Source organism: Puntigrus tetrazona, chromosome 17 (assembly GCF_018831695.1).
Source record: "Puntigrus tetrazona isolate hp1 chromosome 17, ASM1883169v1, whole genome shotgun sequence".
Classification (NCBI taxonomy): domain Eukaryota; kingdom Metazoa; phylum Chordata; class Actinopteri; order Cypriniformes; family Cyprinidae; genus Puntigrus; species Puntigrus tetrazona.
This window is the reverse complement of record NC_056715.1, coordinates 4,834,256-4,851,168: the sequence shown is the minus strand read 5'-3', so window position 1 is coordinate 4,851,168 and position 16,913 is coordinate 4,834,256. Positions and strand designations below refer to the sequence as shown.

The 16,913-nt window shown below is 38.5% G+C and overlaps 1 protein-coding gene across 5 annotated transcripts in view; it reads right to left on the bottom strand.

The window, feature by feature from the left end:
* Nucleotides 1-16,913, bottom strand: part of kif13ba (kinesin family member 13Ba) — a 40,315-nt gene that overhangs the window by 11,440 nt on the left and 11,962 nt on the right. For all 5 annotated transcript variants that reach the window (XM_043262498.1, XM_043262500.1, XM_043262499.1 and 2 more), the window contains exons 3-24: nucleotides 14,893-14,908; nucleotides 14,722-14,782; nucleotides 14,189-14,281; nucleotides 13,850-14,030; nucleotides 13,676-13,763; nucleotides 12,924-13,058; nucleotides 8,834-8,946; nucleotides 7,788-7,899; nucleotides 7,393-7,605; nucleotides 7,198-7,308; nucleotides 6,910-7,044; nucleotides 6,191-6,321; nucleotides 5,885-5,971; nucleotides 5,581-5,768; nucleotides 4,855-5,116; nucleotides 4,588-4,750; nucleotides 3,624-3,770; nucleotides 3,388-3,537; nucleotides 3,021-3,146; nucleotides 2,710-2,883; nucleotides 409-566; nucleotides 137-269 (exon numbers count right to left, since the gene is read on the bottom strand). In XM_043262498.1, the coding sequence (XP_043118433.1) occupies nucleotides 137-269; nucleotides 409-566; nucleotides 2,710-2,883; nucleotides 3,021-3,146; nucleotides 3,388-3,537; nucleotides 3,624-3,770; nucleotides 4,588-4,750; nucleotides 4,855-5,116; nucleotides 5,581-5,768; nucleotides 5,885-5,971; nucleotides 6,191-6,321; nucleotides 6,910-7,044; nucleotides 7,198-7,308; nucleotides 7,393-7,605; nucleotides 7,788-7,899; nucleotides 8,834-8,946; nucleotides 12,924-13,058; nucleotides 13,676-13,763; nucleotides 13,850-14,030; nucleotides 14,189-14,281; nucleotides 14,722-14,782; nucleotides 14,893-14,908 (2,977 nt within the window). The remainder of the gene's footprint in view (nucleotides 1-136; nucleotides 270-408; nucleotides 567-2,709; nucleotides 2,884-3,020; nucleotides 3,147-3,387; nucleotides 3,538-3,623; nucleotides 3,771-4,587; nucleotides 4,751-4,854; nucleotides 5,117-5,580; nucleotides 5,769-5,884; nucleotides 5,972-6,190; nucleotides 6,322-6,909; nucleotides 7,045-7,197; nucleotides 7,309-7,392; nucleotides 7,606-7,787; nucleotides 7,900-8,833; nucleotides 8,947-12,923; nucleotides 13,059-13,675; nucleotides 13,764-13,849; nucleotides 14,031-14,188; nucleotides 14,282-14,721; nucleotides 14,783-14,892; nucleotides 14,909-16,913) is intronic.

The window sequence follows — 16,913 nt, the reverse complement described above, 5'->3', positions numbered from 1 at the left end:
AAAAGGTAAAGAACACCTTGTTACAATCTGTATTAAAAAGTGACTAAAAAGTCACAAGATGCTATGCTTTACTCTCGTAATGAACAACTATAGACAACAGCTGTAGGCTAATAACCAGGAACATGAAGTGTCTGACCTGTTTGAGTTGGAAGATGCCACCCGTGCGAACATCTCGCGCTGGCACCACCTCCACAGGCATGTACTCTCCATTCTCATTCAGCTCCAAAATCTGCACCCACATCTCCAACTTGCGAGTTACCTCACTCCACCTGAACACATGTAAGAGTCAAACCAATCCAAGAAACACGAAGCAGATCACTCGAAGCCCCAGTGTTCTCTACATTACTCAATATTTACTTAATTTCAATCGGACAATTACAGGGGGATGAAGCTCATGTTTCTGCTCACCTATCACGTAAAGTGCGTGTTTTGGCCTGAATGATGCTGAGGTCCCACAGTGCAGGGTTCCTGCCTGGATCAGCCTGCCTGTGTCCATATACCTCGATGGCTACGGCACCCTCTGTTAGATACTCAATAAAATCTTCTGTTACAGTCACAGCATGCTCCTACAGTAGAGAGCATAGCAAAAGTAAATGCATGTTAATAAATACTTGATAACTCTTATGTTAAAGGAATAAATGGAATGAAAGTTTGTTGAAAATATACCCTCAGATATAGTTCTCAGATGTATTCTTCATTGGAACAGATTTGAAGAAATGTAGCATTACAGCACTTGCTTATCAATAGATTCTATGCAGTGAACAGGTGCCATCCAAATGTTGTTGAAAACTAATACACAATAATACACAAATAATCCACATGACTCCAGTAAAATCAATTAATGTTCTAACTCAGCTGGCTCCTCTCAATGTGGAGAAGCAACGGGTCTATTCCGATCTCTAAGGGAGCACTCAGCAACCCTGCGGAGGAAACTCATTTCGGCCTCCTTTATCCAGGATGAAAAAAGCCCAAAGCTCGTGATCATAAGTGAGGGTAGGAATGCAGATCGACCCAAATCGAGAGCTTCACCACGATAGACTTGTACATCGACCGCATTACTGCAAAGGCTGTACCGATCCATCTGTCAATCTTCCATTCCATCCTTCCCTCACTTGTGAACTCGTTTTCATCCCAGTCGCTTCACACTCGGCTACAAACTGCTCCAGTGCCCACTGAAGGTCCTGGCTTGATGGAGCCAACAGGACAACATTATCTACAGAAAGCAGAGATGGGGTTCCGTGGTCCCCAAACCTTACCCCATGGCTGCACCAAGAAATCCTGTCCATAAAGATAATGAACAAGACTGATAAAAAAAGGGCAGCCCTTTTCCCAGAGTCCAACACACACCAGGAAGAAGTCATACAGGGACCGGATAGCCCTTAGCAAAGCGCCCCGTACCTCATACGCCCAGAGCACCCCACAGGATACCAATGTGGTCGAATGCTTTCTCCAAGTCCACACAGCACATGTAGACTGATCGCGCAAACTCCCATGAACCTTCCAACACCCAGAGGGTATAGTTTGTTCAGTGTTCCACGAGCAGACGAAAACCGAGTGGTTGAAGTGATCTTTGAAGTTTTCCTTCCACCGTCCAACAATGTCACCAGCTCTTCCAAAACTTTCCCAATAGAGCCTCACAATACATTTGGGCCTGCCGAGTCTGTCTAACTTCCTCCCTTGCCAACGGACCCAACTCATCACCAGGTGTTGATCAGTTGACAGCTCCACTCCACTTTTCACCCAAGAGTCCAATACATGCAACCAGAGGTCATAAACAAACTGTGCCTAACAAAGAAGTCCAATAACAGAACACCACTCGGGTTTAGATCAGGGGGGCCATTTCTCCCAATCACACCCTTTTCCAAGTGTCACTAGCATTGACCCAGTGAGTGTTGAAGTCTAACAGCAGAATGAAGGAGTCCCCGCTCGGAGCACTTTTAGCACCTTTTCCAGAGACCCCAAGAAGGTTGATCACTTTGCACTTACATTCAGCCCAATAACACAAATGACAGTGAGAGACCAATTCCCAACACACCCACCAATTGCATAACCACCACAGACCATTGGTAGCTCAAAGGTTTTTAGGAGACAAAAAGAACTCCCCAAAAAGTTAACTTTGGTGAGCAGTTTGAACTGCCAAAGCAATTTCAAAATGAACTTTGTTTTGGCCTGATTTTGTGCGGAATGACATCATCTCAATTCGTTCTTTGATTTCATCTGAAGTATATTGGGGCATTTATTTGGAATTCTAGCTAGAAATTACATTAGAATTAAAATCATCTGAATGACGGCTTTGTTACTTTTAAACATGTAGCTTTTAATTTCACAAGACATTAATTGATGGGGTGGAGTGGTGTCGATTTCTTGTGGATTATTGTGATGTTTGTATAAGCTGTTTGGACTCTCATTCTGACAGCAACCATTCATTGAAAGAATACACTGGTAAGCAAATGACGCAATACTACATTTCTCCAAATCTGTTCCAAAGAAGAAACAAACTTATCTATATGTTCATTTAAATTAAAGTAAAATACATTTTCATTTTTGGGTGAACTATTTTTTTAATGAACAAAAATGCACAATTATCCAATGTCTTAAATGTAGAAGATCAATAAAAGTTATAACTCACAATGAGGATTATTGACAATAATGGGATATTATTGTTTAATTTACCATTTCATTGCATAGGCACATGTCTTGACTCATTACCTTACAGCTGTCAAAGACCACCATGCAGTGGGGGTCTTTGCTGCTAGAGAAGGAGGCAGAGGGATCCACTTCTGGGGCAACAATGATAGGCTCTGCTTGGTCCCAGAAAGAGTACTGAGAGAAGACAAAATTGGACAGGTACTGCGGGAGACCAGTAGCCTGCAGGATCTTAATCTGTTTGAGAGACACGTATAAAGTTGTGCTGTTTTATTCATTTTAGTTAACAGTTTAGTTAAAATATAATATAAAAACAAAAATTACATCACAAGGTAAAACTCTCAAAAACTGCTTCTGCGACCATCAGTACTCACCATACAGACCAGTTTGCGTTCCTGTACATCGCCGTCTGGGCTTCCATCACTGTCGTCTCCACCGGCTACACTGTCATCAAATCCACCACCCATTCTCATCACCTCCACATGCAGACGCCCAGCAACCTAACATCAGCAACAAGTAAACAACACTTCACTGGAGATAAACTGTTTGTCTCATGCTTTATATGATGACTCAATTTCACAGATGAAATTGCATTGGATTTAATTTGCATCCCATTTCATCTGCTGGAAGAAATTTTCTTCAGAAATGAAGTCAGTTAGCGTAAAATATTTTCATAGCGAGTCCAACCACTGATTATATTTGCCTGACTGCTGCAGACAGATCTGAACACATTGTCCTCACCTCTCCTTTCTGATTGATGATGGGAACCGCATATTGTAGCTTTACATCATAGAACAGACAGGAGAGGAAAACGTTGGCCACCCCAATTAAACTGTGGTTCACCTGCTCATCAAAGAAAGGGTCGGCTCTCTTGAAGTACGAGCGCATCACCTATGAGATGGAGAGAGGAACCACTGAAGTGTTAACTTTTTATTTTTAATGGGACAGTAAAGTGTGCATGATGAATAAAAGCTTACAGGATTGTCCTCATCAAAGTCCTTCCACTCCTGGTACAGCTCTCTCATGTCCACCAGCCGGTTTTCCATCTTCTCGAGGGCCCATATTTGCTTTCCTTTGCCTTTCCTCCTTACCTGAATGGCAGGTTCGCTCAATACAGCGTCTCGCTGCACACACAAACACAAAAAAGTTCACATGAATGCACCACCAATGTTTATCTCATTATCCTGTGTATATAGAGTTTCTGCAAGTTTTTAGGAAAGGTAAATTCAAGACGATTTTAAAACCAATTTCAAGAAAATGACAGGAACACAATGTATCAATATGTTCCCTAAATGTAAATATGCTGACCGTTTATGTTAAGGTCCAGTTTTCACTACATATTAAACCATTACCTATGACTTTTGCCTCCTAAACTCCTAATTTCCTGTTAAATAATAGTTAGGTAGTAGTTAAGTTTAGATATTGGATTAGAGACGTAGAATATGATCATGCAGAATATGTGCTTTATAAGTAACAATAAATAGCCAACATGTTATAGCCAACAGACATGCTAATAAGCAAATTGTTAATATTAGTAAATGTAGTGAATAAATGTAGTAAATACATGTATAGTAAAGACTTAACTCAGGGGAGAAGAATGGTTGAGTAAATTTTGTTAGTTTTGCTTTCATTGTGGAATATAAAAAAAGAAAAAAAGGTTGAGCCACTGATGTCACATGGACTGTTTTACCAATGTATTTACAAGGTTTCTAAACATGGGCAGATTTCAGTTGTGTTGCCATCTGTGGAAGGTCACTGTGGAACTTAATTTGAGTTCCAAAGATGAAAGAAGGTCTTACGGGTTCGGAACAACATGAGTGTGAGTAATTATTGACAGAATTTTTATTTTAGGGAGAACTAAACTTTTAGTTTATAAGAAGAGTGAATTAAAGAGTTTTTAAGACCTGCAGAAACCTGACATGGGTCTAAGATGTGGCTGACCTTTCTGTTGGCATTAAGGTTTGCAGCAGGGATCTGCAGAGTAACTCTGTACTCCGTTCTCTTGTCCAGCTCTTCAGCGATGAAGCTTGCCTCCTGCACTAACAGATTAGCCCGTACGATCTGCTCCCTCAGTTTCCTCAAGCTCCGTGTCAGCACCACCTCCCTGATGTCACCAGAAAAACAGAGTTACTTCAAACTCACCAATGTACCAAATTTCACCTCGATATAACAAAACACATCTGTTTCCACTAAAAACTGAAACCTCACCTCTCCTCGCTCCACTGGCGCAGACGGTGCTGGGCGCTGGGTGATGATGACATCCCTCCCTGGCTCAGTCTCTCCCAGCTGCGGTACTGCGGCTGCAAGGGCTGCTGTGACTGCGATATCTGCATGCTCTGTCTGTCTGGAGTCAGCTGTTTGCGCAGCTGCTGCAGCTCCTGCTCGTACATCAGCCGCTGGCGCTCAAGAGCTGTTCGCTTCTCCTCCTCATGCTGGCGCTCCAAAGACTGCAAAACCGCCTGCATGGGGTCTGTCAGGCAACAAAAACAGAAATATTTCACATCATTTTGGCTACTGTATCTTTAAGATTAAAGCTAAACTTTTCACATGTGAAATGAGTTAACATGCTTCTTTAAATGCAAAATAAGAGCAAAGTTTTGCTTTTTATTACAGCTACACTAAAGTTCAGGATCAGTAACATTCTCTGTAAAAATTAATACTTTTATGCGCATTAGACGTGATAGTAAAGACATTTATAAAGTAACAAAAGATTTCCATTTCAAATAAATTTGACTCTCTCTGTGAAAGCCAAATAACAAAATAAATGACTTTAGCTGGGTTTTTACAGAGAAGGTCACTCACAAATGCTGTTCTTCTGAACCTTCTATTCATTAAAAACCCAGAAAAAGCACCACAGCTTCCACAAAAATATTAACCAACACAACTAATTAAAATTAAGTCACATATCCCATACATTTTGTGGTTAAAACTCACCGTTGCTGCCCAAAGCCTTCATCATGACTTCAGTCTGAGCAAACTCGTAGCTGAAGCTGACCTCACTGGACACCTCGCTGGCCGTGTCTCCCTCTCCGTCCAGCTGCTCACTGCTGTTACTGTTCTTCATGTTGCCTCCCTCACCCTCCTCTTCCTCACCTCTCAAACGCCGCTTCGGTAAGTTTATCCTGAAGATGACACAAATATATAGTCTTCATAAAATGAAGAATCCATACTGCACTTTCACGTACAAATGCAGGAAGCAGCTATGTGACATTCTTTAGTCTAGTGTAATAACACTGACCTGAAAAAGTGATTGTTTCCCCAAAGTATACGGTCTCCATGGTGAAGCTGTTGCCGGCTGGTGACTGGAGATCCGTTCACACATGTTCTGTAACAGAGGAAACATCACGTTACTTATTTACCGATTTGGCTGTTAGTTTTATTCCTTTAACATATGGCAAAACCTTTTAGATAAAAGAACTTGATGTACTCATTTAAATGTACTATATAGGCATAGTCCAAAAAAGCCCTGCCGTTAAGTGATAATAGATTTTGAGCATTTATTGGGCATTTTGGTTTACCCACACTACTATCCTCGATTCATTACCTCGAGTTTCTGTAAGGGTTGAGAAAGACAGCTCCCTCAGGTGTGATGTTAATGACACAATGCTCTGCTTGGATGCCCATTCCACATAGCTGGATGTCCTGTGAATCTGCTGATCCAACCTTAGTGTGTTCCTGCAAAACATCCCAGCATTAACTGTAGTTACCAATCTGATGACATCCAGGCAAAATCATCACATAATGGTTGCCACATTTTTAAGCACCAAATTATAAATTAAACTGGAATATTGTTAGGTAACGCTTTATTTTAAGGTGTCCTTGTTACACACATTACATGTACATGTACTATTATAATAACAATAAACTATGCACAGTTAAATGCAAGTAACTCTAAACCAAACCCGAATCCAAAATATAACCATACAGTAAGTACATACAGTTAATTAACAATTACAATGTAACAAGGACACCTTAAAATAAAGTGAATTTTTTTTTCTGTAAAACTAATAAAAGAGAATTACATATATAAGAATAAAAATAAGCATATAATATTATAATATATGATTTTTATATTTCATAAAATTATTTTTTAAATGACATTAAAACGACATTATAATAATAATTATATTAAAGCATGAATAATATATAATATGTAATCATAAATAGTAGAAATAATAACACTTAACATAACAATATACACACAATATACAAACCTCTTATCATAAAAATAAAATAAAATAAAATGAAATGTTTGTGCATTACCTTTAGATAATAAACCAATAGTTCATTAAGGGCAGGGTCAGCATTGAGGTTGACCAGGAAGCATTTATCTTCTCCAACCTTGATACCAGATGACTGTAGAGAGATGCCAAGACTCTCCAGTTGTTTTTGTCTCTCCTAGGCAAAGAAAAAAAAAAAACAACGCGAGAAGAACATTAGTGTCCTCTTCTGAGTCTGAGGGATGCTGTTATGGAACGTGAACTACAGAGCATCCAGACATAAACAAAATTACAGTCCAGACAAAACAGTGCAAATTATTGTTGCCGTTACTTGTGCAATTTCCTCAGTCTTCCTCAGCTTCTCTTCCCAGGTGACCGTCATCTCCTGTATCAATTTTTCTGATTCCTCCAGTCTCTCCTTCAGCTCTGGTGCCTTCATAGACTGTAGAAGAACACTGTTCTCAACATTTCTTTTTTTTTTTACATTTTGCAATGTTACACTAAGAAAATGGTACAAAATGTATACCTCAGCCTGCGTCAACTGATCTCGCAGTTTCTCCACCTCCTCTCGGAGTTCCCGGATGATCCTGGCATTGGGGTCTTCATTGACCACGGCGTGGTTGACGATGCTCTTTGCTCGGTCTGCGTAGCGTAATGTTGACAGCGTCTCGTCATAATTATCTGCTGCAGGGCTTACAGTGGCAACCATAGCAGTCCGACTGTTTCCACCCAGACTGTCCTGTGGTTACACCAGAAGGACATTAAACATCTATGCACTGACAGAGTGGTCACTTTCCAGAGATTATACATTCAAAAGTGTGTGGATGGAACTGGACTGGAAAATCCAGGAAAACACTGTGGGAGAAAACACTGTGGAAAATCCCCTTCCTGGTGTTTACTGGACAGAATGAGTGTTCATACCTTGAGTAGCCATGTCAGCACCGAATCTCTGTAGGGCACAAACTTGTTCTTGTTCTTTCCAGCGCCCTGGTCTGCCAGAGCTGAGATCACCAAACCCAGAGTGGTTAAAGACCTGTCCGGTGTAGAGAGGAAAGATAGAAATAATAAATGAAGAGAAACAGATCAAGGAAAAATACACTCTTCATACACAGAAATATGCACTGGCAGGGCAAAAAGCCTTCACTAGATTTATAAACCTTTCTCAGAACAAACTGTGCCCTTAGATCTTGCCAATTTAACAACTTCACAGTTCTTCTACGCAGAATCTTTAATCAACTAAAATATATTCTTAGTGGGTTTCGCACTGTAAATGAAGATTATGTCTACACAGAAGATCAAACTTATTTCAAAACAGTTATTTTCCATGGCATGTCCACTGTAAAAGGCAAAGCACTCATCAAACAAGAAAGGAAACGCCTCAATTCAGTGCCATAGGAAAATATTCAGAGATGACTCAGGCATTCAGAGACTAGATTAAGCAAGAAAATCTCACAAAAACATGTCTAGGTCACATTTTACTCCAAAAGTGAAGGAAAAAAATTCTGTCTTATATTATTACTAATCATTAATAAATAATTTACAATAAATAAAATAATAAAATTATCAAATACATTAATTCTCCACAGTGCTTGTTCTTAGTAGTGTATAATATAAAGTAACGTTATATAGTATATATTAAAATCTACTATTTATTATTATTTAATATAATATAATATAATATAATATAATATAGGCATTTAATAGTCAAGCAAAATAATATAATATAATTTATATAAAAATATAATATAATATATTATATTATATTATATTATATAATGCATTTAATATTCTAACAAAATGTGTGTCCAAATGCAGAAAAAAAATATTACTTTTCTCAGGCTTCCTTAAAGTCAAAAATAGTTTTAGTAAATAGGGAAAAATATCAACTAGACTCTGCATTAAATTTAAAAAAGGTATGAAGACAAAAAAAAGGGGCATCATACAGAATGAGTCAAGGTTGCACACACTTGTTAATGTTGCTGCCTTCCTTGAGCCGCTCGCCTGCAGCACCCGTCTTTGCAGCTCTCTCACTTCCTGCCAGGTCCACCAAACTCAGCTTACTCACCTTTTCCCCACTTGTCTGTAGAAAGAAAAAAAAAAAAAAAAAGAAATGAGAGACACCATGTACAAAACTGCATACCGCATAATATACACTGGTACTTTTTTTCCAGAATGTCACATGATCTCATTACATTTATGTTTCCATGATTGGCGCTTAGTTATCCTGGAAATAAAAAGTAAACTAGCAGCGGCAAGAACTAATAAAAAAAGCTACATAATAATCCCTCACTACTGAACATTTCCATGGTTGTCAAGCCTGTCTCTGCTTGTCCTCCTTAGAAACCCAGGGAAACGGCTTTAAATGTTAAATTTGTGTATGAATGACCACGCTGGACAAATTCTGGTGAGCTGTCCTATATTATGAAGGAACAATGACAAGAGAAGCTATAGTGGGCCGTAGACAAGCATCCATTGTTCTCCTCTCTATTGCACAGCATTGGAGCAGTATGTGGGGTGGAGTTCCTTTATGTGCCCCAGCATCAGACCTTACTGTACACAATCCCCCTGTTTGAGCATCAGAGATGTGGTTTAATTGAGAGGAGAGGCAGAGAGATGCGAGCGTGAGCTGAGAGGATATGGGAAGTCGTTAGGAAGGAGGGGGCTGAGCTGGACCGAGATTACAGTGCATTACAGCAACAAAGAGAGTCCTTGTGCTGCGAAGGCTTCAGGCTCCACATGCACATTGGCTGAGAATACACAATCATATAGAGCCAGAGTTCATTTGTTAATCTATAATCAGCTATTTAAAGGAGACATATTCTGCTCTTTTGTAGCACTTAATTTTTTCCCCTTCTTTAATTTAACTCAAGTTACTTCTTTATGACCCATATACACCTTCTCTGTGACCTTTAGAAGGAAGAGGCTGTTCTTGCTGCTGTACCTTTAAGACTTCTAAAAATGTGTGTGACCTCTGCAAGAACATTGTTATGAGCCCCTTACAACGCATTAGCAACTGCAAGGCAGTGACAATCACTCAGAACAGTCTTGCAACTACAGAGATAGCCTACATAATAATCAACATTGTAACTATATGGAAACAACCTCCTGAAAATAATCAAGAATACCCTAGAAAACACATAGCAACACCCTGGCACTACTCAGAACACTTCATCCACCATTTAACCATAGATTAACCTTCTCAGAACACCTTGGAAACTGCACCGCCTTCCCAACCACTCAGGACACAACACCCTATCTACCTTATAGCGATCCACTAACCACTAAGCAACTGCATAGCAATGTCATGAATACCACCTAAAACACTATAGCAACCACATACCTTAGAAACTGATTGGCAATACCCTAACAACTACCCAGAACACATTATACTCCTTTAAAAACATTTATTATCCCTCTCAGAACACCTTAGAAACTGCATAGTAAGACCCTAACAACCACTCAAGTAACCCTAGCTCAAAAATATCCATTAACTCCTCAGAACACCCTAGAAACAGCTTAGCAATGCCCTGGAAACAACATAAAACACTGTAGCAAACAAATGGGATTAATCACTCATACCATATAATCACTAACACCTTTAAATCCACATAGCAACACCCTGACAACCACTCAGGAAAACTCAGATAATCATAACTATGCATTAACTTTATCAACACCTTAGAAACTATCCTAGCACCACACAACAGTACTAGCAACACTCTAGCAACATTATAGCTATCCATTAACCTCTCAGAAACTGTACAGACACTCCCTAAAACCCACCACCCTAGCAACCACACAGCTACTGACCCCTTAGAAACCATATAGCAATGCCCTGAACAACCACTCAGAACAACCTAGCAACCTTACAATAAAGCACATGTCCCTCATAACATTTTGTAAACTACATAGCAACACCCTGACAATCACTAAGGACTGCCTAGCCATCACCTAGCCAACCATTAAGGCCTCAGAACACCACAGTAGCTGGATAGCAATGTCCTGAAAACCATGTAAAACACATGGCAGCCACAAAGCATTAACCACTCAGAACTATTTTGTAATGTCATAGTAACACCCAGACAACCAACTAGTTATGCAGTAGCCTCTCAAAAAACTGCAGCAATTACATAGCAATGTCATGGCAACCACTCCAAAAACTCTATAAAGGTACACACTGACACCTCAAAACATCTTAGCAACTACCAGAGCTGAGTAGATTACTTACAAACTGTAATCTGTTAATGATTCCAATTTACATTAAATAAATTGTAGTTAGCAGCATAATCCATTACACTTCATATCTTCTGAAAATATTCAGACCACTTTTAGATGACTTTATTATTTATCACATTGATTTTTAATCTCACTCCATATCAATATAAAAATGCAAAAACAACATGAAGTACCTAAAACATTACAATACGTAAAGGTTCCCCAAACTGGGGTTTGTAAACTAGCTGCAAGGGGTTTGTGAGCTTATTGAAAACCAAATAATTAATCCAATCATGAATATGTAAAACTTAAAACATTGTTTTTTTGCTATCGAGTAAATTATATCTAATTACAAGTATTTAATATTTAATAGTCAAGATAAAATCTAGATTTTAAGGAGCCGTTTCCCATAATATGCTAAACACAGATTTAAATACAAAAAAATTATGGAAATCAGAGACAACCTACTGCCTCCCATTTCTCCACAGCGCTGTTTGCATGGAAAACCACAGCATGCAAAAGACAGCACTGATGACTGCTCCGGAAAAATACACACATCATTACTTATCAATGGCTCAGATGACAAACAGCACAGGCATAAGGGATGGCTTTGGTGCACGGGTTTGTGTGCATGCAGGCCAAAACTTTATCATTGCTCTGTTTTACTGTCAACATGCTAAGTTTAGATCTTGCACCTGTTGAGAGGCCAGCACAATCCAGGCCCTGATGAATTATAGATTAGGGACTGGACACAAGTCGAATCAGGTGACCGTGACACACGGCACAAAAGAAAAGCACAGTGACACCAGGACAGCGCAAAAGGAGATCAGCTGACGTCTAAACTCGGACACTCTATAATTTATTCATCAATTTTCCTGCCATTTGCATGAGCTCTCTCCATGCTTGTGATAAAGCCGATAAGGGAAGGTTTACTTGGTCCAGAGTGCACTTAATGATGCAAGATCTTTGGAGATGCATAAATTAAATGACTTACGCAATATCACAAATAGGAAACAACTAGTAATGATCCAAAGCGAATGGAAAAAAAGGCAAGGGACGTGTAAAAAAAAAAAAAAAAAAAAAAAAAAAAAAAAATCTAATGCAAGAAGAACATTTGATACTGAACATTGGACTGTGCCATCACAGCTCCACATCAGCTGATTAAAAACATTCAGTACATCCATCTATTAGGTCATCGGGGCTGTACACAATGACTCATCCCTCAGTCTTCTCTTTCCTGCAGTACGTGGCTTCCTTTCATGAGCACCTTGCAAGAACATTCAAGGTCTGAGTTTTTTTTTTTTTTAATCAAACAGAAGAATCAGGACTGTTCCCAAATTAAATTACCCTAACAAGGTTTCCTTTGCTCTTTTCAAATAAGAGAGTTTGAGGATAGACCGATGCTCTCAACACAGGACACCCAGACCATTTACGATACCAAAGCTACTAGCAAATCAGAGAACACGGATGCAAAGTTGAAATTACATTGACATGACCACCCACATTTGCATAGCCATGTTTATTCAGAATTCAAAAACTTGACCTAACCCGATAACCAAACTATGCTGGTATGCAAAGGTTAGCCAATCACAAAGAAGGTAATTTACATAAAGTTTAAAAATGTACAGCAGTAAAAGCTAAGGGTGCAAAACGGTAATGATTATAAGTTTTACGATGCAAGAAACTTTGTCTAACATAAAATGTTGACTTAAAAAATAAAAAGAAATCCTGAAGCGTGTAGGGTGTGACCCATTTACGTGATTTTCTACTTGTTTTATCTTGCATCTAAATCTTGATCTATGAAAATCAGCTTTAGAACATTGTGTGTAAGTGTGTCCTTACCCCCGACTGCAGATCCTTTAGTGTGTGTGTGAGGATGATATTGAAAACGGCATGGGAGCGACTGCTTTCCTCATTCATATTGGTGGCTGCGACAGTACGGGATTTATTCCCCTCAGACATCAAGGACTCGATGTCCTTTGGGTAGGAGAAGGGACACGATTAGAATCTCAGGTCAGAAATACACCACACTTGTGCATACGTATTTTTTGTTTAAAAAAAATAAAAAAGGTAAATCAGTAATGATGTTCTGAATATGTCCTCTAAAAATAAGGCAGGCACAGTCCTGTTTTTAGGTTTTGAACAGAGTTAAACAGTTCGACACTGATCACTTATGGAATCTCTGGAATTCTACAGAATGGATTAAAATGGTTAAAAATGCGTTAATCCAAAGCATTGAACAAATTAAACCCATTTAAACTCAATTTATTTTAGTAGAATTATAAGAATAAATGACAAATGACACAACACCATGAATCAAATTTTGCAAAACGCCAATTAAATCTGCTTTTTACAGATTCTGTGCTGTATTTAGAATGACTAAGATAGGACCAAAAACATCAGCAGTGACATACTGTATTCTGAGCTGACATTCTTACAGTACTAGGATTTGCTAAGCATCCACTGCATACCCAAATAACTGAGCCACATGATCAGCTAATGACAGTATATATTAAAAAAAAATGGAGGCGAAAGTTTAATCGTGTAAATCACATGTTGTTTAACCATTAAACATTTTTGTCCTATTATGTTACCTTGTAACTTTCTACAGCAAGCCTCGATAGACCATCAACATATGGCCCCAAAACTTTATGCTCTCTCACTCTTAAGGCCTGTCGACTCCTGTGGACACAATAAGACATTTTGTAAAAATCGACATTTAGAGCAGAGTGAAGCTCAAAGATCAAACATGAGACGATAGTCTTCACCCTTTGGGGTCCAACAGGTCCCGGACTTTCTCGTTGTAGATTTCCATGTAAGAGACTTCCACGGTGAAGCTCTCTTCCTCTCGCTGGTGTTGAATGGTCCGCTCAAACAGAGAACTGCAGAGTCTGGGGATCAAACCGGGTTGGTCCGCAGAACCCATCATGGTGTATGACTTTCCAGAGCCTGAGGGAAATTACATGTTCTCATGTTACTTAATAGAAACACTCGTTACATGACATAAATAATCAAATAACAAAAGAAGAATGGTTATGTTTAGAGTGCTTTAAAAAAAAAAAAAAAAAAAAATGAGCAAAGGTCACTGCGTACAAAGTATTACTCACCAGTCTGCCCGTATGCAAAAATACAAGCGTTGTAACCCTGAAAGGCATTGTGCAAAAGACTCTCCCCAAGGCACTGGAACACTACATCTTGGCCTGTTAAAATATGATTCAATGATAATTAAAATGGACATCCAGAAATGTAAATTTCAAAAACCTGTCAAGAACGTTTCATGTGATGTATGACTAGGAGATGATAATTAAACTAAGGTTAAAAATAGGCTTTACTGTGGCTTCAAAATGATTCATCATGTGAAGGAGAGAAAATGAGGAAAAAAAAAAAAACATGAATCAAATCGCTTTCTGTCCTGAAGATAGAGTGTCATGACTTGAAACTGTATTGAAAACCTCAAGGTGACACATTGTAGATGTTCTGGGAAAAAACCTTGTTGGTACAAATGATCTTGATGTGTAAACAAAAACTAATCCTCACTAGCACCACCATCACCAGTGCAAGAACCATCATAAGATAATATATTTGGTATTGAACCAAAAAAACAAAGCAGCTTGTTCAAGAAGTGTTTCCAGAAACTGACCAGCAAACTTCTCTGTCTCCGATTCATCCATCGACCAAAAACAGTAGTCATAGGCGAAGGTCTTGCGAAAAGGAAGACAGAACAGAAGAAATGGAAACACACATTAACAATTTTTATCTATCAAACTTGTATTTTGTGCATGTTAATTTTAGACAGAAATGAGGGTCATACCTTTGGCTGACCCCTGCTGCAAGACGATCCAAGGAGAGGGAACATATGGAAAAAGGAAGAAGAAGAAAAAAAAAGCTTGTTTAAAATCAAATAACTTATGCATGCATTTTAGAAAAATATGGCTGCACTGGAGAGCACAAGCTGACAAGTAAGATTTTGTATATAGTAAAAAGTCCATGTGCTTTATTTGGATGCTATATCATAATAGTCCATATAATACCGCTGTGCATATTCAAGGATTCAATGCTATGGTAATATTGGGAGTTCTATTTCTAGCATGGTATTTACACTGGCAGCCAAAAAACTGAAATGGTTAAAAAAAATAAAAATTATTCTGTGTTAAGCTCATCTAGGCTGCATTTATTTGACAAAATAGCAGTAAACACAGTAATACTGCAAAATCTCATTACAATTTAAAATAATTGCTGTCGTGCACATTTTTAGTTACATATTCAAAAAGAAACATTTTTTTCCCCAATTTTGCCTGTCAGGGTATAATATTCCAGTACATTTTTCTCTGAAAACACCTGAGCTTTAATCATTCCAGGAAGTTCAGACGAGCTTCAAAAGCAAAAACAAACAACAACAACAAAAAAATTGTCCAAACTGTCCAAAATCTGTGGACCCACTGACTCACAGCTGACCAAAATAGCATGTCATCACCATGAGCGCACTCAAAAGGGACTAGGAACCAGCGGCTCTACACACAATCACACATCCTGAGTGAGTCCATGTCATCAGTTGTACTTTGCTCAGTGGACCTGAACACAAACAGACTGTCTCTCACTGAGAAAGCCCTGCCGTTTACAGGGTAAATACGCATTTGGAGCCCTGACTCAAAGTTGTGTTATCTGTGGAGGGCACCTCAATGGCTTTGCACGGCACTCTGTGAACACAATGACCTATATAAGCATTATTGACAGACTGTGGGAGCGTATTGAAGGATCCTAATCGCTCAGAGAGCACTGTGCCTTTCCAGGCCAAATTAATTCAATTCTGTTGTTGTTCTCGGGGTAATTAAAAACCACAAATGCAAAATGCAAAGCCCTGTTCCAAACCACAGCGAGCTGCCAAAAAAGACAAATAGAATTGAGCGAAAAAAAATCGATTTAAATAAAACATCCAAGTATTTTACCCAATATTTGTTTGTGCCATGAACTTCTGAGATATTCATATATTATTTAATATATAAAATATTAATATTCATTATGATGATGAAAAAACTGTCATTTTGCACAGATTTGTCTTGGAATACATGACAAACAAGTCAAATGATAATCACTTTATATATGGGGTGGACCAATATGTAATTTTAAGGAAGCGAGGAGGATACCGATTATTACAGATCAAGTAGACCGATAACCAATATTTATGCCTGGTGTAAAAATTTGAATTCATGTCAAAATTAGTAACAACAAGGGCGCTGACAAAACTTTAAAAATAACAGAGATCCATAAAAATGTATTAAATGGCCAGGCCAATAAAAATCAACCCTTATATGGTTTGTTTATTTATAGTAATAATTTTAGCATTTTTAATTATTGTTTTTTGCAAAATCAGATAAAAGGTGATTTCTGTACAAGTCACTAAAAGGTTAAAAGAAACATAATGATCCCAAATTTGAAGACAAAATCCTTTTCAGGACTGTGCACAAATGAATCATACACAATAAGCCAAAAATGTGTGTAAAATTAACTATTTTAACAATAACTGAGGACCTCTATGATGTGGAATTATTTATACATGCCGTGCGCACATATAACAAAAAACCTATAATGATCTTCAGAAACGGCAATCCTATTTGTGATCTCAATCTAGAAAATCTAGAGCTTATGGAAATCACCGAAGCGTGTACAGCCACGCAGTTACACAGCAAGAAAACGAACAAGCGAGGAATGGAAAGCTGGGGCAAAATATGCCTGGATTCAGTTCCAACGACCCCGGGCTCAGCTTGTCGTTTAAAATCAGGCCATGCCACACTTGTGGTATAATAAGTTGCACGATGACGTCCCCCCATCACA